Source organism: Acomys minous (assembly GCF_964271855.1).
Source record: "Acomys minous genome assembly, chromosome: 17".
Classification (NCBI taxonomy): domain Eukaryota; kingdom Metazoa; phylum Chordata; class Mammalia; order Rodentia; family Muridae; genus Acomys; species Acomys minous.
This window is the reverse complement of record NC_140500.1, coordinates 4,886,318-4,909,270: the sequence shown is the minus strand read 5'-3', so window position 1 is coordinate 4,909,270 and position 22,953 is coordinate 4,886,318. Positions and strand designations below refer to the sequence as shown.

General features: G+C 47.6%; 1 protein-coding gene across 3 annotated transcripts in view; it reads left to right on the top strand.

The window, feature by feature from the left end:
- The window catches only part of IRAG2 (inositol 1,4,5-triphosphate receptor associated 2), an 85,962-nt gene that overhangs the window by 21,609 nt on the left and 41,400 nt on the right, over nt 1-22,953 (top strand). For 2 of the 3 annotated variants that reach the window (XM_084765298.1, XM_084765297.1), the window contains 6 exons: nt 2,037-2,087; nt 2,423-2,500; nt 4,655-4,711; nt 6,661-6,720; nt 6,815-6,879; nt 8,566-8,653. In XM_084765298.1, coding sequence (XP_084621424.1) covers nt 2,037-2,087; nt 2,423-2,500; nt 4,655-4,711; nt 6,661-6,720; nt 6,815-6,879; nt 8,566-8,653 — 399 coding nt within the window. Of the gene's footprint in view, nt 1-2,036; nt 2,088-2,422; nt 2,501-4,654; nt 4,712-6,660; nt 6,721-6,814; nt 6,880-8,565; nt 8,654-17,164; nt 17,236-22,953 lie in introns of those variants that run through there. The other variant, XM_084765301.1, reaches the window with a different exon arrangement.

Here is a 22,953-nt window from a genome sequence, read left to right as displayed (position 1 = left end):
TGCGCAGTCCTTGACCTGCAGCCTGGCGAGCAATTACACAGCTACACAGACCTTGAGTTCCAGCCTTGCAAATGATGGGGGAGGGGCTGGCGAGAGTCATGCAGACTTGTTTGTCACTCTCTGTAAGTCATGGGGACCCTCACTTTCCAGGGTCAGTCGTTTGTGACTGTCTTGCACCAGTAGTTCCTGGGTTTAGCAGCTGCCCCATAGCTGATGTGGAGATAAACAGGTGCCAGGTCCCCTTCGTGAAGGCGTTCAGGAGGAGACCCGAGGCCTCTGAGCAGAGCCTAACTGTCCGTGTGCTAGGAGGGGTAATCCTGGCGAGCTGAAAATTCAGCGGAAACACTGGGGGGCTCCGCTAGCTTGTGAGTGGTTCTAGCTAATGCTCGTGGAGGGCCAGGCCCAACCACTCTGGAAGTTTATACAGATCCTTAGCTGTAACCCTGAAATCTTGCACACACTTTCATCTGCAGGTGGCTTTTGGGCCCTTACCCCAAGATGTCTTCTGACCAAGTCTCCTGGTAGCTAACACCCCAAGCCATCTTTTAAAAGTCAGTTAGACAAGCATTTACTACATGTAGTAAGAGGAAAAGTACACGGGCAAGTAGCCTTAAATGAGGGGCTTTTTTTTTTTTTTGAGAGAGGGTTTCTCTGTGTACCCTTGACTGTCCTGGACTCACTTTGTAGACCAGGCAGCCCTTAAACTCACAGAGATCCGCCTGCCTCTGCCTCCTGAGTGCTGGGACTGCAGACGTGCACCACTGTGCTCCGCATGAGTAGCTTTTAAAGGTACCCTTTCAACAACTTTAAATTCTGATGACATCAGACGTCTTCTGTTTCTTTCTAAAGTTTCTACAGGGTCTAGCTAAAACATGTCAGTAGGCTGACTTCAGGTTCTGTTTGAGTAAGGATTGAGATGCAGAGACCTTTAAATTAATTCCTATCTGTGCAACAGTATTTTCTGCTTACGCTCACTAGTAACTATGTTACAGCTTGTTACTTTACTTTTCCCCTTCGTGGAGAGATGACAGGAGTGGTCCTGGGGAGTCAGTGCCTCAGGGTGTACCCGGGCTCCCAGGAGACCTCTCCAGCCTTCTTAGATGAAATGCAGGTAGCAGCACTACACTCCACCCCCTCCCCCTCCCCCTCCCCCCTCCTCCCTCCCCCATCCCCCACCTGCCACCACCAGGACAAAAGGCTTAACGTGTGCACAGGGTCAGGGTCCATTCATCTCCTCTGATGTTCAGAACCATCTGTCCCGACAGAAGTCCAGCGCGCTAGACATGGGATTCTAATCCTCTTGTGTGCTATGCTGTTTTATAATTTCAAGAGAATTTTTAATATCTTTACTTCCTTAGTCAGCACAGACATTCTGTGAGATAGAACTAGAAGTTACCATAGCTGCCTCTACGCGTATCTTACATTTTAGTAGAACAGTAAATCTGGATGTCAAATTCAAAGCAAGCATGGACTATAGAGCAAGACCTAGGATGGGTGGAGATGGGAGGGTTGGTGGGTGAGTGGGTGGATGGGTGGATGGTTCAGTGGGTGAGTGGGTGGGTGGGTGGATGGTTCAGTGGGTGAGTGGGTGGATAGTTCAGTGGGTGAGTGGGTGGATGGTTCAGTGGGTGAGTGGGTGAGTGGATGGATGGTTCAGTGGGTGAGTGGGTGGGTGGGTGGATGGTTCAGTGGGTGAGTGGGTGGATGGTTCAGTGGGTGAGTGGGTGGATGGTTCAGTGGGTGAGTGGGTGAGTGGGTGGGTGGTTCAGTGGGTGAGTGGGTGGATGGTTCAGTGGGCGAGTGGGTGAGTGGGTGGATGTGTGGATAGTTCAATGGGCGGATGGGTGGGTGGGTAGATGGGTAGGTGGATGGATGGTTTGGTGGGTGGGTGGTGGCTGGATAGATAGGAATTATTTTAGGAGTTTCTCAGTTGTGACAAGGGATTGTCAGTAAAGGAAAAGGTCATCAACACAGCAGCCTTAGAGGTAACCCTTATACTTCTCCATAAAAGTCTTAATTTTAACATTTTTTTCCAGAAGTCAGAAATCAAGGCTCTGCTTCTTAAGATTCGGGCTCTCCAGGAAGAGGTATGTCAAAATCATTAAACACTGGTAGAGACAAGTGGGGCACATCTGGCCATGGGTTCTGAGTGAAAGGCATGCTTCTGTGGGGGCACCACAGAATTCTAGGCACCTCAAATTCTAGGTGATGAAGAACAGATAGGATCTGCCCATATGAACAGAAATACTTTATTGCTTCAAGTACCCGTGACAAAAATGAGCTTTTAGTCAGTTCTCCAGCTATGTTGACTGCAGGAATGAAGCTGGCATCAGGTTCACTTCTGATTTGGAGTTTTGTTTTGTTTGTTTGTTTTGGGTGTGTGTGAGGAGTTAATCTAAAAACTGCTCTCTTCTTACACTAGAACATTCAGAGCATCGTGGACATAGATTCTCTGGAAAAGAAGATTAAGGAATTCTCTGAAACCGAGCAAGAGTACCAAGTATGCACTGCCTAAATGCCCTCAAATCTTTTCTTTGGTCAAATCAATATTATTCCAGAGTGTGTGCAACTTATAAATGCACAGCCCACGGCTCTCACTTCTGAGACGCAGATGCCTCAAGATGGCTGAATCACAGACGAAGGGGTCTCTCTTTGTCCATATTCTTAGGAAAACGTACTTCAGCCGCCATGAAATCACTTGACAGAAGTTGGTGGGCATCACCATATTCACACAGCTGGGAGCCGTCACCAGGGCTGAACTTTAATTCTCTTTCCAGAAAAGAACCCTCTTACTGCTACTACAGTTCCAAGTGACCACTAGTCAATTTGCTGTCTTTCTAGACTTCTCAACTGTGGACTCTTGACATACGTCACTATAACAGCATGGTCTGGTGCTTTGTATTTGGTTGTTAGTTGTTTTGCTCCCCGAGGTCTTTTATGAACAGACACTCGCTTACCCCAAATATTGCTATGTAATCTTGCCTCCCTGATTGGCTCCATGATTGGCTGAATAAAAGGCAAGGCAGAAGCAGGAGGCGGAGCTAAGGTTCAGGGGTGGAGCTAAGGTTCAGGGGTGGAGCTAAGGTTCAGGGGTTTGGAAGACGGAAGGATCATGGGAGGAGACTGGTGCCAGAGGGGAGAGAGAGAGCCGTGTCGACATGTGATGGGTAAAGAACCACGTGGGTGAGGAGGGGCGGAGGAACTTGGAGGATCCTCCTGGAGAGAAGCGGCCCCGATGGAAAGCGTAAGCAAGTATTTGTGGAATTGTGGATGGGAAGTATGCCAGATAGGAATTATTAGAGTGATTGGCATGGAATTGGGGCTGGGACATGAGGGTAATTTAGGAGGTCAAAATCTGTCCGGCCCCAGGTAAACTAGGGCTTATCTAAAAATCTATCAGTGTCTGTGTGTACCCATGTTCATGTGGCTGAAAGAATTTGTGTACATGTGTTCATGAGGATTTATTTCTACTTTTCTTGGTTTCAACGTAGGAGCAGAGTCACTGTTTCATGTGGCAACTCTGAGTTTGGCAGTCTGAGGGGCACCTGTATTCCAAAGCAGCTATGCCACTGGCTGTCTGCCTTTCAGGAGAGGCTGAATTTCTCTCTGTCGTTGCAGTTACTTGTAATTTAACTTTTTGGTGATAGTGGCACTTTCTTTTTCTTCTTTCTTTCTCTTTTTTTAAAAAAGACAATAGCAGTACTTCTCTTTAATATTTAATTTTTTGAAGCCAGAACACTTACTTTGTGACTGAGCACTAAAGTTCTCAAGATGAGACAAGCACTTCAGCCGTCGCTGCCTTGGGTTGAGGTTGTGCCCCTTCGTGGAAGCCATGTTTGAGTCAGTGACAGGCAGTTTTCAGTGTTTCGTCTCTCTGCCCTAGCACTCCACTGTACTGGGCATTGCTCTGACAGAGTAGCCCTGACTGCCATTGGTGGACTTCTGCAAGTAGCAGACTGTAGCGCCTTACTGCATTGCCATCTTGTTTCTGCCACTGACGCCAAAGAGCTGTTTTTTATTTTAAATGATGCATCCATGTGTGTGGTAGGGGGCGGTGCACGGAAGGTGGTGCTCACCAAGGCCAGAGAGGGCATCTTTGCAGAGTGAAGAGCCTGTGGAGAGGCCTGCCTCTCTTAGGGGAATACTCTTTTTTGTTGTTGCTGTTTGTTTTTTCGAGACAGCGTTTCTCTGTAGCCATTGGCTGTCCTGAACTCACTTTGTAGACCAGGCTGGCTTTGAACTCACAGCGATCCACCTGCCTCTGCCTCCCGAGTAAAGGCATGCGTTACCACACCTGGCTTAGAGAAATACTTTTTTTTCCTTCACATTGTCGAAGTTTATTCCTTGCGAGAGATCCTCATTTTAGGTTCTCTTAGTGAACCCCCTCTCTTGCTGGATGGTTTCCTTTAACAGAATAGTATATTTTCTTCCATTTGAGTTTTCCGCAGTTTTGATCAGTCAAATGTTTCTGCTTCAGACAAGTCAGACTGGTCACTCATCTTGACTGTTCGTGACAAGGCTCCTGGCTGATCAACATTTGTGGCTCCTGCTAGCTGGGTTACCAGGCTCGAGGAATACTCTTAAGGACACTGCTTTATTCATTTACTTTTTTTGAAAGATCCGTCTTAGCGGCTCCACCCAATTGTCTTTGCAGATGCAGTTGTACACACAGGAGAACATGCTGCTTACTCAAGATGCACGCTTGCAAGAGGTGGGTCCACTCTCCAAGGCTGGGCATCCTCCAGGATTGGCGGGCTCTGTCCAAGACCTGAAGGAAATCCAGTCTGCATACCTTGATGCCATTAAATGGCATAAAATGATCCTTTATGCACTGGGGGGCGGGGGCGGGGCTCGGAGCATAGAATACAGGTTGTCTTGTATTTGGAGTAAACCTGACTAAACCCTAAGTGTTAGCCATGTAGCTACTGCTGATGCTATTTTGGTTACAGCAGTGCAAACCAAGGCTCGGCCCTTCATCCTAGGGGAGATGACAATTATGTCCCGGATAATGTGATACTCTATTTGGCTAATGGATAGATGTAAAGATAGAAACTTACCCTCGCATCCTGTGGCCATAGCCGACTTGGTAACAAACGGCACTGGCTTTGGAAATGATGTTTACAGTGGTTTCCGGAGTCCCAGGGAGAACGCAGTGTAAGTGAATTGAACTCCCAGATTAAAGAGAGAGGGGAGGAGGAGAAATATTCTTCACTGTCTCCTTACACCGGAAAGCTTCAAAGGCAGTGCTGACTCATGACTGGGGTGCTGAGCACTGACTAGCTCGGTCTGTGCACTGGGAGTGCCCTTAGCTCTGTGGGGCAGCAACCGTGGTCCCCGCAGCTCCCCCAGCCTCTGGCATCTCCATTCTGTACCCCAATTAGATAGTGATCTGCCATCTGCTGTCTGCCATCTGCCATGCCCTGTGTCAGTTGTTGGATAAAACTATGACCAGCCACTCACTGCCCAAACCTGCGGGTCTGGTACCAAACAGTGACTTTCTTTTTCTTTTTTTCTTTTTCTTTTTCTTTTTTTAAGTAGAAAAATGTATTGGATCCCCCTGGTGCAAGTGATCTTAGCCACAGAGCCATGTCATCTCTCCACCCCCACCCCCAGGGATTTTTAATAGAAGCATTGTTTAAACTCGACAAAGTTGGAGATCTTTCTAACTCATTGGTCACTTGAAAGTAAAGACTTAGCCACTGGGCGCGGCGGCACACGCCTTTAATTCCACCACTCTGGAGGCAGAGGCATTCAGACCTCGGTGAGTTGGCTGCCAGCCTGTTCCACCTCATGAGCTCTAGTTTAAAAGGACCCCAGACCTTAGTAGGTTCAGAGATCTTAGCACAACTGACTCCATGTTGGAAGGACCGTTCAGGCTGCAGGTAGTGTGGCCTGCCAAAACTGAAACAAAGGCCTAATCCATCAAAGTCCATATGGTTCTGGAAAGTCTCAAAATGTACCAAACTTTCTTCTTAGCTTCTGTAGTTCCACTTCTGGCTAACTGCTCTTCTTAACTGAAGTATGTCAACCCATATTTTTGTGTGTAAAAGCTCACTCTGAGAAAGGCTCAGTACTACTCTGGGATCCCAAACACCCAGTGTAGTCTCTGGCAGGCTTCCTATTGGCTTAAACCCATGTCCGGCAGTCTCCCCTGGTGAATTCCCACCACAGCACCAGTCCAGCCAAAGCTACATGGTGAGACCCTATCTCAAAAACAAACAACAAACAAGAAATCAAAGACCATACAGATCACAATAATTATAATTTGTGTTTGGACAACCGGTTTTAGGATTTGATCCCAATGGATCAGACAAACACAGACCATCAGAACCACAGGCACAGATGCTTTGTGTAGCTTCTGTTTGCTTACTTATTTGACAAAAGGTTTCTGGAGCTCATGTGCAGACCAGGCTGGCCCATAACTCACAGAATTCACCTGCCTCTGCCTCCTAAGTGCTGAGATTAAAGGCGTGTGCCATCATGCCCAAGTTCCACCTGTGCTTTTCATTACAATGGACACATTCAGCTGTCAAATAGTGACTGGTAAAAAGATCCCCCCAGGAGACATGTGCAGTCCTGCGGTGGTTCATACTTATGCTATAGTAAGTATGATATGATGGGCTCATGGCTTTTTTGCTGCTGATCCACTCTTCCTTCCAGAAGGATTTGTGCATAGAAGAACTTGAGTCAGCCATCATGGAATACCAAAGCGCTGTGGAGGTATGTCACAAGCGCACAGCTCACAGCGTGGGCTTGCTACCTGAGCTTCCCTCTAGTCTGATCTATACAGACTCATGGGTGCCTGTGGTTCCAGAATTTACGAGGAGATAAGAACAAGTTGGTCCAGGAGCTGCAGCACCTGCAGCACAAGCTCCTTGCGTGAGTAGAGAGACACCCTCCGTGTTTGCTCTGGGCCTCAGCCCTAGATGGCTGGTCTGCTGCGCTGTGTGCAGGGCTTCGTGTGCCCTCATCCTCGTCACTGCCCTGCATGTGGTAATGTTTGTGCCTCTCTCCACCGGGACTTGGCAAGAGTTTTCTATGTCCCCTTCTGCCTCAGTTGGGGGCGGGGGGCCAATACAACAAAAGCCCACAGCACCTGGAAGTCTGAGGTCAGAGTGTCCTCAGAGCTGAGCTGGAGTGATATGGGGGACACTGAGGAGCTAAATGGCCCAGAGGCCTCTGAAGTCTCTACCTCCACACACGCTGGGTGTGCGCGTGGTGCTCTGCAGCAGAATTTTCACAGAGCCATTGTGTCTGACACGAAGTTTGGGGTGATGGCACCTAGGCTCTGGAGAAGCCTTTTGTAAATAGTCAGTGACTGTTATCTGAGGTTTATGGGGCTGCTCCTCCTGAAGAATTCTCAGAGCCTTTGCATAATTTAGCCCTGAGTCATACTTGGCAAACCAGGAAGGGTTTTGTATGGCTAAGAATTGCTTAGGCTATGGTTCCTTTAAACAACTCCTAGATCAGAAAAGAAGTTTTGATTTGTGAGAATTGACCTGTGTCTTGGTAAAGAGCTTCTGAGAAGCTCCTTCTTGTTCAGTCCTTCAGAGGCTGATCCACCCTGCAGAGAAGGCAGAATTCATCCTGCAGTGTCTCTCTCTTCATCCTGGGCAACACAGAAGCACAACTCCTCTTTCTCGGCTACGTGATCTCCTTAGTAGAGTTCAGTGTGTGTGTGTGAGAAAATGGGTGATTTACCAGTTCAGGACCCAGGTGGGCTAGTGACTCTCTGCCGTGCACACACCTGCAGCACTCCTGCGGCACTGGGAACACCACACTTCTCAGGAAGAAAAAACAGATGCTCCGCTGCCATGTCCTGCCATTGTTATGTCAAGACTGCATACTGGGACCCCATAGCTCTTGATATGAGGAGAAAAAAATGGAAATCTAGACTTTTGGTAGAATTTTTATTTAGAAGAAATATTCTTAGGTTTTTGGGGTTTGTTGTTGTTGTTGTTTTTAACTGTTGTTTCCATTTGTCCTTTCTTTCCTTCTCTTCATCTTTTTTTTTTTTTTAAGTGTGACGTTGATTGAGGGCACCTAGAGTCACTAGTCTGTAGCACGTGCAGAATAGAGATCCTTTCGCGTCTCTGTATCATGTGTGACTTTTTTGTTACTGGGGGAAGGACTTATTTGTCCCATAATTTTAAAAGTTTCTGTTGATTCCAGACCAGTGGGTAGCAGAATATCGGGTGGTAGGACTGTGTGGTTGACATCGTGGCTCAGGTTACTCGCCTCAGGGTGGGAGCAGAGGGGTGGGGAGGAAGAAAAGGAGGGAGAAGAAGAGTGAAGAGGGAGGGAGGATGGAGGCTCAGGGAAAATGAAAAAATGCGGCTAGAACAGAAGTATGATCTTTGAAGGCACGTCTGCAGCGAGCTGCTTCCCAAGGTTGGCCCTAGAGGTTTTGTCATTTCCCCAGGTAGCTCCAGCATCTAGGGGCAAAGCCTTCAGCACACGAGCTGTGGTGACACTCACCAATGGTTCGTTGAGAAATGACCCATAGTCCAGTGACCTCAGCCATGTTGGCGTCACATCTAACGAGGTCTGTGTATTTCTTTCAAGGAATGAGACCCAGGTGCATGACAAGGGCATGGCCTCTGAGGGGCAGAATTCTCTATACCATGAGCTCACTCTCGCCTGGACTGCAGAGGTAAGGATAATATCTGGAGGGAAAGTCCTCCATAAACCACCGGTGTTAGGGTCCTGAATGCACTGAGGAAAATAATATGCAAGCAACAAGCAGCATTTATTCTGCAGAATCCAGTATGCTGGAGTTACCACTTAGATAAAATGGCAACCCTGAGGTGAGCTCCCAGGCTCTTTTGAAAGACATTCTGGGGAATTCCAAGGCAGGGGAGGCGGTTAGGTGATTATTAATATGATTGGAGCATTCAAACTGAAAAACAAAATGTGGGTAAAGTTAGGGTCATTAGTTAATCATAAGATTTCCAGACCAGCAGTAAATCATCCTTAAGCAATTAGACCAACAGTAAACCAACTTTAAGCAATCTTATCTTCCTCTGGTCAGGTGGCTAGGCCATCTCTGATTGGCTGCCCATTTTCTGCAATGCTTCCAATGACTGCTGAGCTTATTTCTAGGAATGGAGGCTTGGCCTGTTCTGAACTAACAAGAAACTGAAGCCTGTCATGGAGTTGCCTAGGCGTATTGAGCCAGGCCTCCTCATTTGCCCCCTGTCTCATGTGCCTAAAGCAAATCTTTGATTTTATGACTACTGTCCAGTGTACCAGGGGTTCATTTGTGCCTTCAAACTTTGACAGTATTGATGCCGTCTTGGACAAACATGAAATCATGTAAGGGGCACAAAGCATGACTGGGAGAAACAGAACTATAGTCCTATTTTCTTGTATGCCAATAGGTAGCCATTTGTCCCTTATGTCAGAGAGTGGCCCTTGACTTAGCATTTCAGCCTATTAAGTGGGACAATGGGTGACATTATTCTCTTCTGTAATTGCTTCCTGCTGACATTAGGGGTGCTGTTATGGGGCCTAGGAAGGCTAAAAAGCTAGTCAAATGCTAGGTAATGGGGGTGCTAGACCCAGGTCGTCAGAGTCTATCCCTGGAAGCCCCATGAGAGTCACAGTCCAGAGTCGATGCAAAAGCAAAGGAATTTCGTTGAGCCAACACACTGGGGTCCACCAAGCTCAGAAGAGTTGAGAGACCCCAAGTAGCCAAAGCATTGGGTTTAAATACCCTTTACAGAAGCATAATTCAGCAACAGCAATTAGTACAAACCTAACTGGCTAACAAAATTAACCTCTAAGGGGATTGGGTAGATTGAATGGAGTATGGGAAGGAGTAAAGGAGCAGCCCGGAGGGGAGGGGGGCAGGCTGGAGGCCATTGGCCTTAGCATACGTCAGTGTGAGATAGGGGTGGGCATGAAGGTGTGGTTATTCTAGGAAGTATCTTGAGATGGTGGGTTCTGAGTAGGGTGGGGTAAAAGCAATGGGGTGAGGCAGTGGAAATTTTTCTTAACTTGACCTATTTTGCTACTTTAAGCAGCAAACATATAAGTAATATGGCTGAGCTATAGCTAACTTAAGCTAGCTTGGATTCTTCAGGGGCACTTATCAGAAGCGTCTGATTAGCAGATCCGTTTGAGGAGACAGGGAGCAGCCATACCTGTGGGACTGGTCTACATCAGCTTTTGGCAGGCTCAGGTCTCAGCAGCTTGTCATCTACAGTTGATCCCTGCATGGAATCTGTCAGCCAGGTGAAGATCTGCTAAGACAGATATAGACAGAAGTTAAAATTATGTGTGCAAGACAGCTGGAGTAGGTTCATTTGTGCCTTTGAGACCTTTTAGAAGCGCAAACATTCTTCTTTCAGTCCAGAAGGCTTGATACACTGATTGGACAGACTCATTGCTAGGATGATGAGAAGCACCCTTAAGTCTATATTCAGAAGACGCCCAAAAGGGAAATTAAAATCTTCTGACTGATTGATAAGCAGTCAGTGCTCCGTCAGATTATCAGAAAAAAAAATTTATCTCACTGTTACGTGTCTTAAATCTACAACTTGCATTTATGTACCTTAAAACTTCTTTTAAGATCCCCCAACCTTCATAACTTGCATTTGCCAACCTTTAAACACTTTCTTAGACCCTCAAACACTTTAGATCCTCATAACTTTAACGTTCACATCCTCAGACCTTACATAAACTTTACACTCCATTTTTCCCTATCCAGTTAATTCACCAGGAGACACAGGCAGTGGTTTACTGGGATCAGTCAGCCAAATGAAGGATTAGTAAAAAGTTATACTGAAATCGGTTTACCCCGTCCCCCACCCCACCCCTACCCCAGGTCCAAAGCACTTTTTCCAGGAAATCCTAGCTAGCCTCTGGCCACCAGGGTCCAGGGAAGCCCCCAAGTCAACCAAAGGCAACTGCAGGTGGCAGTGACTCAGAGGTTTGTGGCAGCGGAGAGTGCAGGTTAAAAGTAAAGTTTGACTCTGTCTTGAAAAACTAGGAAAAAGAAAGAAAGAAAAGCAAAGTTTGGCACATTCCATAAATCAAAAGATTACTCCAGGAAACAACAAATATCACACCCAGACAGACAGACACAGAAGCACAGACATCTGTTCCGGGAAAGCGAAGCAATAACCAAAGGCCAGGCTGACTAGAGAGCCCTCTTGACTACAGCAGGAAAACTGATTTCGGGCCAGAGTGGAAGCCACATGAGAGCTATCTTCTTTTCCCAGAGGTAGTGCAGAACGTCTGATGCCTCAGGGAGAGGGTGTGGGGAGAGGGTAGGGGTATCGAAACAACATGTCTGTCTAGCCCCCAGGGGCCAAATCAAAACCAGGTACAGACTAGGCAAACCAGAATTCGAATGGATACACCCAGACTTGAACTCACCACTCACTGATCAGTAGGGAAGGTGAAGGTCCCCTTTAAATCCTCTGCTATTTGGGTAGACGGCTTCAGCACGTTCTAGCCAGATGCACCACATGTCAGGGTCCTGAATGTGCTGAAGAAAAGACCCCAGACTCAAACAGTATGCAAGCTGCAGAGTGTTTATTCGGCAGAAATCAAGCATGCTTGCATTCTGCTTGCGTCTAGGGTCTTTTCTTCAGCGCATTCACAACCTTAACACCAACAGCACCTCCTGCCCATGTGGACATGGCTTAACTGGTACAGAAGAAGGGAAACTCCTACAATATAACTCCCGTGTAGACGCGGCCTATGTTAGACCTGAACTTGCAGAAAGCCACCCATGGCATTCAGAAGAGATTTGATAGTTTTTTAGAATTCAAGTTTAAATTCTCATAACCTGGGTAGGGCCTCATTTCTAAATTATGCCCAAAGCTACATCAAGTCTGAGGCCCCCGTGTCTGGAAGTCTATCTGTGAATGGGGGCTTTGGAGGTGCTCAGGCTGGTGACAGTCAGACAGATGCTGTCACCCATGGGCTGGGCTTCAGTAGTTTTCATTGTTCTGTTGTTTGTTTTGAGACAGGTTTCATGTGGTTTATGTTAGCCTCAAACTTAAGTCACCAAAGGTGCTCTTGAACTCGCGTCCTTTGGCTTCCTCCTGCAGAGTGCTGAGGTTACAGGCGCACACCACTGCACCCACCCTGGTAGTCAAACCCAGGCCTTTGTGCATGTGGGAGAAGCCCTCTGGCAACTGAGCTACAGCCCCAGCCGCCCAGCATTTTCTGTAGCTCCCAAAGTCAATGCATTTACCTGAATGAAGATGGTCAGGGTCAACAGAGACAATGTGTGCTGTTCTTGTTTCTAGTGGCGCTGATCATCAGCTCCTGGGGTTTGTAATGAGAAAGAGTCAATCTGAAAATGGCTAGGTGAGTTAATGACCTTTGTAGAACCCGGGGTTTGTCTGAATTTGCTTTGTCAGTCTTTACAACAGGGGAAGAAACAGGAGGCTCCTTAGGGATGAGCGAACGCGCTGCGACCCTACACTTCTAGTCGTCATTTTCCACCCTGTGCACAGCGTGTTAGGGGGCATTTCGTTTAGCGCACTGACCTCTGTGATGGGGTCTGCGGCTGAGAGTGTGTCAGAATGTTTCCTGTAGGCAGCTGTGATCTGACCTTGAATGCAGGGGATGGTTATCTTGGGAGCAAATGCTCCTCCTAGCAGGTGTGTGAGGGCAGTTGCTGCCTGGAGCTGTCTTTGCAGCCTTCTGAGGGCTGCGTTTGTGTGGTGACTCTGTTCCGAGCACTCAGTATTTCACTGAGTGGGAAGTGGAGCCAAATTACCAGGCTGAAGGAAGCGGTGGGGAATTGCCACAGTGTGTGTCTGGTTTGCTGTCTTCTGAGATCATGATGGTGTCAAGCTGTCTGCTTGGAAAGCTCCGCGCTTCTAAACGCCTGGTCAACTGGAGAAATTCTGGTTCTGAGGTCTTTCCTGGTGAGTTAAGAAGCTTGTCATTAAACTAAGTCTGGAAACGCCCTTGACTTGTGTGTGTGTGTGTGTGTGTGTGTGTGTGTGTGTGTGTGTGTGTGTGTGTGTGTGTGTGTGTGTTTGAGGCACGGTTTCTCTCTTTTTTTTTTCAAGACAGGATTTCTCTGTGTAGCCTTGGTTGTCCTGGACTCACTCTGTAGACCAGGCTGGCCTCAAACTCACAGAGATCTGCCTGCCTCTGCCTCCCAAGTGCTGGGATTAAAGACATGAGCTACCACCACAAGACAGGGTTTCTCTGTGTAGCCTTGGCTGGCCTGAACTCACTTTGTAGACCAGGCTGGCCTTGAACTCACAGAGATCCATCTGCCCCCTGCCTCCCTGAGTGCTGGGTTTACCAGCGTGCACCACCACACCTGGCTGCCCTTGACTCTTTACAGTATCCAGCAGAAGGTCTTGCCTTCCTGTTTATCTTCGGTATAGATGAAACGAGGCTGAGCTCAGGGTAAAGAACAGGCTTAGTGAAATGTCTGAGGGTGACTGCTGTGAAGGGGGGTGGGAGGTGGTGGGGTGGGGGGACAAAAGCCCACTGCTCTCAGTGGATGGATTGAGCACCCCTCCACACACACACCTGTTTCTCCCATGGATTTACCTCTTTCATTTTTCGCATTAAAACCAGAGCCACAAGTTATGCCCCTGACACCCGCGTGCTAGTGTTACTGTTTACATGTGGGTCCTCTTTAGAGACAAGATGCGTGCCTGAGGAAAGCCACTTGAGAGAGGGACACACTGTGTTTCTAGGACTGTGCAAGCCTCGGGGGGGGGGGGGTTGGTGACATCAATGCCTGACCAAGATTCTCATAAATAAAAATAATGATCTTCATTAGGATGGCGAGAACCACAGCACAGGTTGACCAGCTCGCCATCTCTGGATATGGTGACGAACACAGCGATATGGCTTTCACTGAGAGCCTGAAGTGAAGTTACGGTGACGCGTCAAAAGCTGGTACCTCATATGTATCATCACGTTTCATCCTGGCTAAGAACCTGTACGTCACTGCCGTAGGGTTTAACTGGCTGGATCCAAGTGCATCTGAGCACTGCTGAGACCCATGTGGACCCTACTGTGAAAAGATGAGCTTTCCTGTAACCTTCCAGGCCCTCAGATGGGATGGCTAGCGTTGTTTTCTTTGGGCTGCTAATCTCAGTATTGCAGGACTCCAGACCTGATATTGACCGGACAGTTTCCTTTCTCCTCAGTAATAGCCAGTCTCTCTCTCCCTCTCTCCCCCCCCCTCTCTCTCCCTCTCTCTCCCTCTCCCTCCCTCTCCCTCTCTCTCCCTCTCCCTCCCTCTCCCTCTCCTTCTCCTTCTGTCTCTCACTCCCTTGTCTGTCTGTCTGTCTCTCACACACACTTGGGTTAGGTTTTGTTTGTTTGTTTGTTTTTCTGGACATTCTAGATGGGTAGAGAAGTCAAACTAATTTTTTCATGTTTGTGTTTCTTTCAACAAAGCTTAGCCTGTGGCAGTTGCATATAGTTAGGTGGCTCAGAATCCAATGAGGGCAGAAACTATGACTCAGTGAGTAACGTGCTTGAGGAGGTCCTAAAAGGGCACAGACAGGAGCATTGTGGAGCCTTGCTGGCCACCAGCATATAGTGAGAGATGCTGCCTCAAGAGATGCAGAGAGAAAGCAACAGAATAGATTGTCAGTGTTCTCCTCTGGTCTCTGCATGTGTGCATAGGCACATATTCTCTCTCTCTCTCCCTCTCTCTCTCTCTCTCTCTCTCTCTCTCTCTCTCTCTCTCTCTCTCTCTCATACACACACACACACACACACACACACACACACACTCTTACACATATGCTACCTAGGTATATCATATATGCAGATAAATACGTGAACATTTGAAATTTTAAAAATTGGATATGTTTGTTTTTTTAGATTTAAAGGGAAGATTGTAAAGGGGTCAATAAGATTTGTTCTAGAAAATAATTGTACTTTACTAGCATATATAGAGTAACAGTATGTGCATATGGCTGCATCACAAGGAAAAAGCAAATTTACCAAGAGCACTAGAGGAGAGGTAATTCTGCCTAATACCTTCCTGAATTACCTATAGCAGACAGTTATCTAGATTCTTTTTTTTAAAGATATGTTTTTGTCACTTTAAATTATATATTTTATGTTATTTTTTAAAATAAAAATCAACTTTAAATGCATTCACATATGATTGTCCTGCCCAGGAGACCAGAAGAGACTGTTGGATGCCCGGAGCTGGAGTTAGACAGGTGTGAGCTGCTCTGTGTGGGTGCAGGGAACTGAACTTTGTTCCGAGAGCAGTAAGCATCCTATACCACTACACTGTTTGTCAGCCTGGACTGACTATCAATAGTTAGAAGTGTAGATTTCAGCATTAAGCATTCTCTGTTCTTGCTTTAGTGCGCTCTCTCTCTCTCTCTCTCTCTCTCTCTCTCTTTGGTTTTTTGAGACAGGGGTTCTCTGTGTAGCCTTGACTATCCTGGACTCCCTTTGTAGACCAGGCTGGCCTCGAACTCACAGCGATCCACCGTCCTCTGCCTCCCAAGTACTGGGATTAAAGGCCTGCGCCACCACCGCCCAGCTAGTGTGCTCTCTTATGGACTGTGAGTGACCATGGGTGGCGGTTGCAGGCAGCTTTAGGGAATGCTTCTCCTCAGAGTGGGGTGCTAGAAGCTTGTGTGGCCACTCTTGCTCCTGTTGTTACAGGAGGTAAACAGTGGGGCCCTACCTGAGAGCCAGCCTTGGAGACACCAGCAAGACACCTGTGATAGATGCTGTCTTCCCTACTTAGTCCTGCTCCCAAAACTGCCCATCCTGGTGTATTAATGGGGTACTCCAGCTGTTTCTGGTAGCCACCAGATCACCAGTATGCCACATATGAGTCATCTGGCTAGTGGACAGTGGGCCCTAAATGAGAAGTGACAAGGGCACAAGGACATTTGTGGTGGGAGGTAAGAGGTGAAGAATGGCATAAAAAAGCTCACAGTGGGAATATTCAGTGAGTCTCCAGCTGTGCTGTGGGCGGGACTTCCTGTACTGATGCTGTCCATGCTTACTCTGATTGACAGTCCACAGGAGAAAGGTTAAAGTCCTGAAACAGAGACTCACTTCCCTTCACGCCCACTCTCCTGTAAAAAGCTGGTGTGTAAGTGCTGTACCTGTTACCCTGCCCTCCGTTTAGTGCATCCTCCAAGTACACAACAGGCGTCACACACTAAAGCTTGTGGGGAGCTGTCTTGCCATATGTGTATCTGAAACAGCCTGAGTGGGCTGCAGGGTTGCTTCACTTAAAAGCTTGTGTTTATAAATGTTTTCACTCGTTCCTGTCATCTCTGAAGATGTTTGTGTTAGTCACGGTTTCTCAGAGTGACTCTTGATTAAAATGTCACTAAAAGTATGCTGTTCAGGTCTTGGGGGAGTCTCTGTCTTTCTCTTTCTCTCTGTCCCCTTTATTTAAAAAAAAAAAATGACTTCAGAAGCATCTACACGTTGCTAAGCATCGGCAAGATGTGTCCACGGGGAAGAGGCTTCACAAAGACAGCCCAGGACTTGGGGGGACACAGAGCCAAATGTTGGGAGCCCTTGGCAACGTCAAACTCTGGGATATCAGATCAGATGGCCTTAAAGTGTGAAGTAAAAGTGGAGGGGAAGCCGGGCGTGGTGGTGCACGCTTTAATCCCAGCACTTGGGAGGCAGAGGCAGGTGGATCTCTGTGAGTTCAAGGCCAGCCTGGTCCACAAAGTGAGTCCAGGACCGCCAAGGCTACACAGAGAAACCATGTCTCAAAAAAAAAAAAAAAAAAAATGGAGAAGGAACAAAAAAGAGAGAGAGAAAAAAAAAGAGGAACTGTTCAGTTGTCCCAGGAGACAGGCTGTAGCCCCAGCAGAGGAAGTGCTGGGGTACCGGGTCATACAGGAGGCGTTGTTAGCAGCCTGCTGGTGAAAAAGGGGAGCACAGAAAGCCTAACCGGCCTCTCAGGACTCTCTGTGGTGGAAGGAGCTGGGCCTGCTGCGCCCAGACAAACAGAATTGCAGAAGTTGAGCCCAGTCTTATCACTTCCCTGAGAAGAAAAGCAGGTTTCCAGCTTCCTGTGGCGGAAGACCAAGAGCCCAGTGCCTTTCCCGCTGCTGCTCAAACCCAGACTGCCCTGTGCATACGTGACACAGGATCAGGATGGGGCCTGTGGAAGAGCAAAGGCGTTGCTGCGTGAGCTAAAGGAAGTGATTCCAGAAGAACAGAACCTGTACCCTGACGGGCACCAGGACCCCAGACACTGCCCAGCCTCTGAAGCCGAACCCAGGAGCCTCCGGTGTAAGTAGCACATTTCACCCGAGTCCGCATTCCGCAGCCTAGGGTGGAAGGACCTCTGCCGTTTTTCCTGGATCCCAGCTGCTGTGTTAGCCAGTGGAAGGTTTAGGAAGCCACGCTGTGGGACTCCCAGACACCTCTGCCTCTAGCCAGGGACGTGATAGGACCATTGCCTCTCTAGGCTGTTGCTACATTTGTCTATGGCTGTCCTTCCGTTTAAAATGAAACAGAGCTGGGGTTTAGCTCAGTGTGTGAAAGAATGTGACTCGATATTAAACACCTAGAAAATTGCTCTTATAATTTTTAATGTGTACTTAACATATTTGTGTGTGTGTCTGTCTGTGTGTGTGTATATTTATGTACACTTTAGCTTTGTTTTGCTTTTGAGACAGGATCTCACTGTGTAGCCCTGGATGACCTAATAAAACTCCATGTAGACCAGGCTGGCCTCAGACTCACAGACATCCACCTCCCTTGCCTCCCAAGTGCTGGGATTAACAGCGTGCACACCATGCTCATACACACGCGGGTATTTAGAATGTTTCTGTGTCAGCCACAGGCTTATGAGCATTTACTAAGAATAATGTGAGGAGACAGTCATCAAATTACAAGTGTCAGGCTATTTATAAACCTGCTTTATTCTAGAAATACAAAGCTTATTTACCTTGCCTCTTAATCAGGCGGCTGCTTTTCTTCAGCAAACTTGTTTTAGTGGTACGGATCTTCTTTTTATAAAATCCCTGTTTAGAGTCCTAACCAGGCATGAGAGTGAAAGTGCTCGGGCTGGGTTTGCTGTGAGTTTGGGTGCCTTGTTCACTGTTGGTCTGAGGAAGTTGCTGAGGAGTTGACCTCAGTTTAGGATAGCAACGTTGTTCAATACTGTATTGTGACAGACATGGTTGGGCTCTGTGAACTCGCCGGCCTTCAGTGTTTTCGAAAGCACTACGCAACCCATTCTTGGACTCTCGAAGGGCGCGTGTTGTTACTGCAGGAGGCTGTGGAGATGGGTCTCTTGTGATCAGAGCTGTGCAAGGCACGGATAGGCGGCTGTGCCCAGTCTGGTGTAAGTCTCGTCTGCTTTGGACCCTATGCTCAGAGCTCTAACCCACTGTCCGCTTACATCTGCTTACATTTGATGAAATCAATATCACATCTGACAGTTTTATAAGCAAGTAAGCATCCATGCCCCTCCTCAGTGGCTCCCCCGAGGCATCTGATCAGGAGCGTCCACTGCTGTGAGTCTCCCAAAGGCCACTGGTGGGTTTCCCACTGGGTACTGCCCTCCAGTCTAGCCGTTAGGGACAGTTGGCCCAAACGTTATTAAAAGCTGTACCCTCATGGGAGTGCATATTTTTTTTCCATGTGTGGAAAGCATGTGGGGACTTTCTTCCTCCATGGCCTTGCTACTCTCAAGCTGCCAGAATTCATGAAACCTATAGCTGTTTGTGCTCTTCCTGCCCAGAGAAGGCACACCGGTGGGGGATTTGCTTAAGACCTTCCTCATGTGAAGGGCTCTCTGAAACACCTGTTAAACCTTTGGGCAAAGAGGGCAGTTAGCGCATGTTTTCAGAATGCTCCTCACAGCAGGTAGGATTGGGGCAGCAAGGAGGAAGGACAGTAGCCACACACCTCCCCCACTGCCGCCCATGCTGCGTGTGCTCTGTAGAGTCCGGAAAGAGAAACATTCAAATGTCCTCGGAGAGTTCTGAAACTCTCCAGCTAGCTGAATAAATTAGCAACTGTTCCAACCCCGTCTCAATTCACCTGGCAGCAGCTGTGGGAAGACGGAGGTGGCTTTTTCAAATGAGCAGGCCAGTGACCAGTGCGCACAACGCAGCATGAGGAAGTTGTTGATAATGTTTGCTCCTGCGTCTGAGCAGCGTTGAATGAAGACTCTAGTCAGCATGTTCAGTTGGCAGCAGGGCTGGCTGGCACATGAGGTGATTAGGTGCACACACTTGGCTCCGTGGGATGCCCCTTAGCGCTGTTAGCTTGCCTGAGTGGTTAGCTCTTATGTTGTCTTTTTAAATTATGTCTGTCCTATGCCCACCGGCATGTTTTCTTCCTTCTGTGATTTTTGCTTATATATGTATATATGTATATATGTATATATGTATATATGTATATATATAATGTCTTTGATAGACAACATTGGCTATCTGATTCTTTGTTGTTGTTGCCTCCTATTTATTTTATGTGTATTAGTGTTTTCCGGCATATATGTCTGAGCCCCATGTTTGTGCCTGGTGCCCACTTAGGCCAAAAGAGGGCATTGAAGGCCCTGGAGCAGGACTTATAGACGGTTGTGAGTCATCACATGGGTGCTTGGAGTCTAGCCCGGGAAGAGGAGAGATGCTCTTGACTGCTGAGTGGTCCTCCAGCCCCTTGTTCATTTTTTAAGACAGGGTCTAACATAGTCCAGCCTGACCTGAAAATGGCTGTATAGCCAAATGTGCCCTTGCATCCCTGATCCTCATGTGCCACCATGGCAACCCTGGGCCGTCAGCTCTTACTTTGATAATGGATGGAGGCATGCACATAGCACGCTCAGGGCTTCTTATCTGTAGGAAACACTGACTGCAGCTAATCTGGCCTCTCATGCTGCCACTTGACAGATCACAAGAGGATTGCCTGTAGGAGCCAAAAATACTCCGTTGGGGGATCCCAAGGAGAGCCTGTCTCGTTATGTAACCGTGTCTACATGTGGATGGCACAGCATGGCGAGAGCTTCCCACCAGAATGTCTCCTGGACATGATTCCCAGGACCGAGATAGTGGACTAGTGGACAGGAAAAGAGAGAGGGAGAGGGAGGGAGGGAGGGGGAGGGGGAGGGAGAGGGAGGGGGAGGGAGAGAGAGGGAGAGGGAGAGAGAGAACAAAACAACACAATTCCCGCAAGATGTCCTGGGACTCCACAGGAATGCTGTGGCATGTGTGCATATACTTGTTTATACATATGCGTGTGTGAGCACACATACACACATGCATACATGCTCAAATGAAAATGAAGTTAAAGAAAAGTGCAGGTGTAGACAGGATGATGCAGGTGGTGTAGTGTGGCGGCCCGAGGCCGTGAACTCAGAGTAGCCTGTACTAGGAATAAAAGTCTGCAAGAGCAGCTGACAGAGTCGGGCCGGGCACCCGAGTTCCCGGACTCTCCTGTTCCCTCACGGAATGCTGCTGCTGGGAATTGCAAGGATCAGAGCACGTGTACCGTAGCAGGGAGGTTTGACCAGAGTGGCCTGCAGGTTCTGCTGGAGCAGGCTTGCGGAATATGCCCTCCCTCCCTCTACAGCGCGCGCGTGTGTGTGTGTGTGTGTGTGTGTGTGTGTGTGTGTGTGTGTGTGTGTGTGTGTAGTGTGTAATAACGAGCTCTAAAATGGGAAACCCCTGTTTCTCCCTCAGTCTTCCTACACAGAAGAGGGCTGGAAGGGCAGCACTATGGCCTTCAGCAGAAAAGTCCCAAAGCCTGTGGCTGCGAGGCAGGTGGCAGCGTTTCAACTGCCTTTGCGAAAGTCACAAACAAGTCTCTGCACCTGTGTCCTCGCCAGGCTCTGCAGAGCTCCCCACGCGGACAGGATCTGTGCTCACCCCAACAGACCAGGGCTGCAGAACTCCCCTGCCTCTGCCCTGCCTCGGCACTGGACCAGAGGGGTTCCGTGGCACTGACATTGCGTCTCTGACCTCCCCCCAGGCCTTCTGAATTGAGTGTCTGGATGGTCCGTGTGCTCTCCCTGCCTGCTTGATGGCTGGAAAGTTTTCTTACCATGCAAGTGACTGCGTTGCATACATTTTTAAGTGGTTTCTTCCTGCGTGTCCCATAAACTTCGCATTATTTTCTTTTTGTTTATTATTTATTAGATTTATTGTTATGTATTCATTTGCATGTGTGTGAAGGTGCATATGAATGCAGAAGTCCTTGAAGGCAGAGGCAAGGTGGGACCTCCTGGAATTGTAGTTATAGGTAGTTAAACGCTTCCTGATTTAGCCAGGAACGCCTTTAATCCCAGCACTTGGGAGGCAGAGGCAGGTGGATCCCTGTGAGTTGGAGGCAAAAAAAGCCTCCTGACTTGGGTGATGGAACCCCAACTCAGGTCCTTAAAGGAGCAGCAAGTACTCTTAATTGTTGAGACATTATTATTATTATTATTATTATTATTATTATTATTATTATTACATATTTTTGCTCTGAAATTATAATATGATCACATCATTTTCTCCTTCCCTCTCCTCCCTCTATACTCTCCTGTATACCTTTCCTTTCTTACTTTCAAATTCAGGGCCTCTTTTTTAATTAATTAGTGTGAGTGTGTGTGTGTGTGCGTGTGTGTGTGTGCGCGCGCGCGCACAGTTGCTCTTAGAGCCCAGAGGAAGGCATTGGATCCCCGTGAGCTACAATTACTGCTGTTGGTGTACAGCTTGACATGGGTGCTGTCTTGGGGCACACAGCTCTTAACTAGTGTACCTGGGCTGCTTTCACTCATAGGATTTTCTTTTCTCCCCCACCCCAACCCCCTCTCTCTCCTCTTTCTCTTTCTTTTGTTTTTTGAGACGTTTCACTGTTTGCTGTGGATGTCCCAGAACTCACTCTGTAGACCAGGCTGACCTCAGACTCACAGAGATCTGCCTTCCTCTGCCTCCTGAGTGCTGGGATCAGTATACGGCCACCATGCCAGACCGTCATTTATGTGATTCTTCTTTCTTTCTTGGTTTTTAAAAAAATATTTATTTATCATTTATATAGTGTTCTGCCTGCATGTGTGCCTGCACCCCACAAGAGGGCAAAGAATCTCATTATAGATGGTTGTGAGCCGCCATGTGGTTGCTGGGAATTGAACTCAGGACCTCTGGAAGAGCAGACAGTGCTCTTAACCTCTGAGCCATCTCTCCAGTCCCCTCATGTGATTTGTCAATTCTCTCCTTCATGAAAAGTTATAAAATGTTCAGGCCTCAGTGTACTGTTCAGCCAGTGTGAAAATGCACATGAAAACACAGAATTCCTGCCAGCGAGTGTCCATCCCCGGCCTCACTGCAGTCAGCAACTGGGAAGCCACCAGGATTTGCCTGTGCTGTGTTTACAAGTAACATTGAGCTGCTGGGCTACATTTGTCTCTATGAATGTCCTGCACATTGATTCTGTTACTAGAAATCTGAAATATTTGCCCTTTTTAGTTGTGGATAAAGAAACCCTGAGCAACTGTGTATGGGGCTCTGTGGAGGCTTGTTCTTCACAAATAAAATACCTATGAGTAGAATTATTAAGTCAGCTTAATCTTAACTCTAATTAAAAAAAAAGAAAAACATTCTACTGAGAAGCTAGACGGCTCTGCAGTTGACAGCTCTAACTGCTCTTCTAGAGGACCTTGGTTTGTTCCCGGCACCCACATGGCAGCTCAAAACCATCTGTAATTCCAGTACTGAGGATCTGTCACCATTTTCTGGCCTCCTCAGGCACTGCACGTATATGGTGCACATACATAAATGGAGGCAAAACACTCATACACATACCATAAAAATGATAAACCTTTAGCTCTCACCCTGTTAAGTTCTCCAAATGTCTGTATTCCTGTATGAGCATCTATGCTCCCCAACTGCAGAGTTTGCAGTGTGGACCCTACTGTGTTACGATGAATGCTTTTCTCAGGTTCTGACTGGCCGTTGTTTTTGTTTGTTTCTTTGCTTTGAGGTTTTTTGTTTGTTTTCCAAAAGTTTATTTATTAAC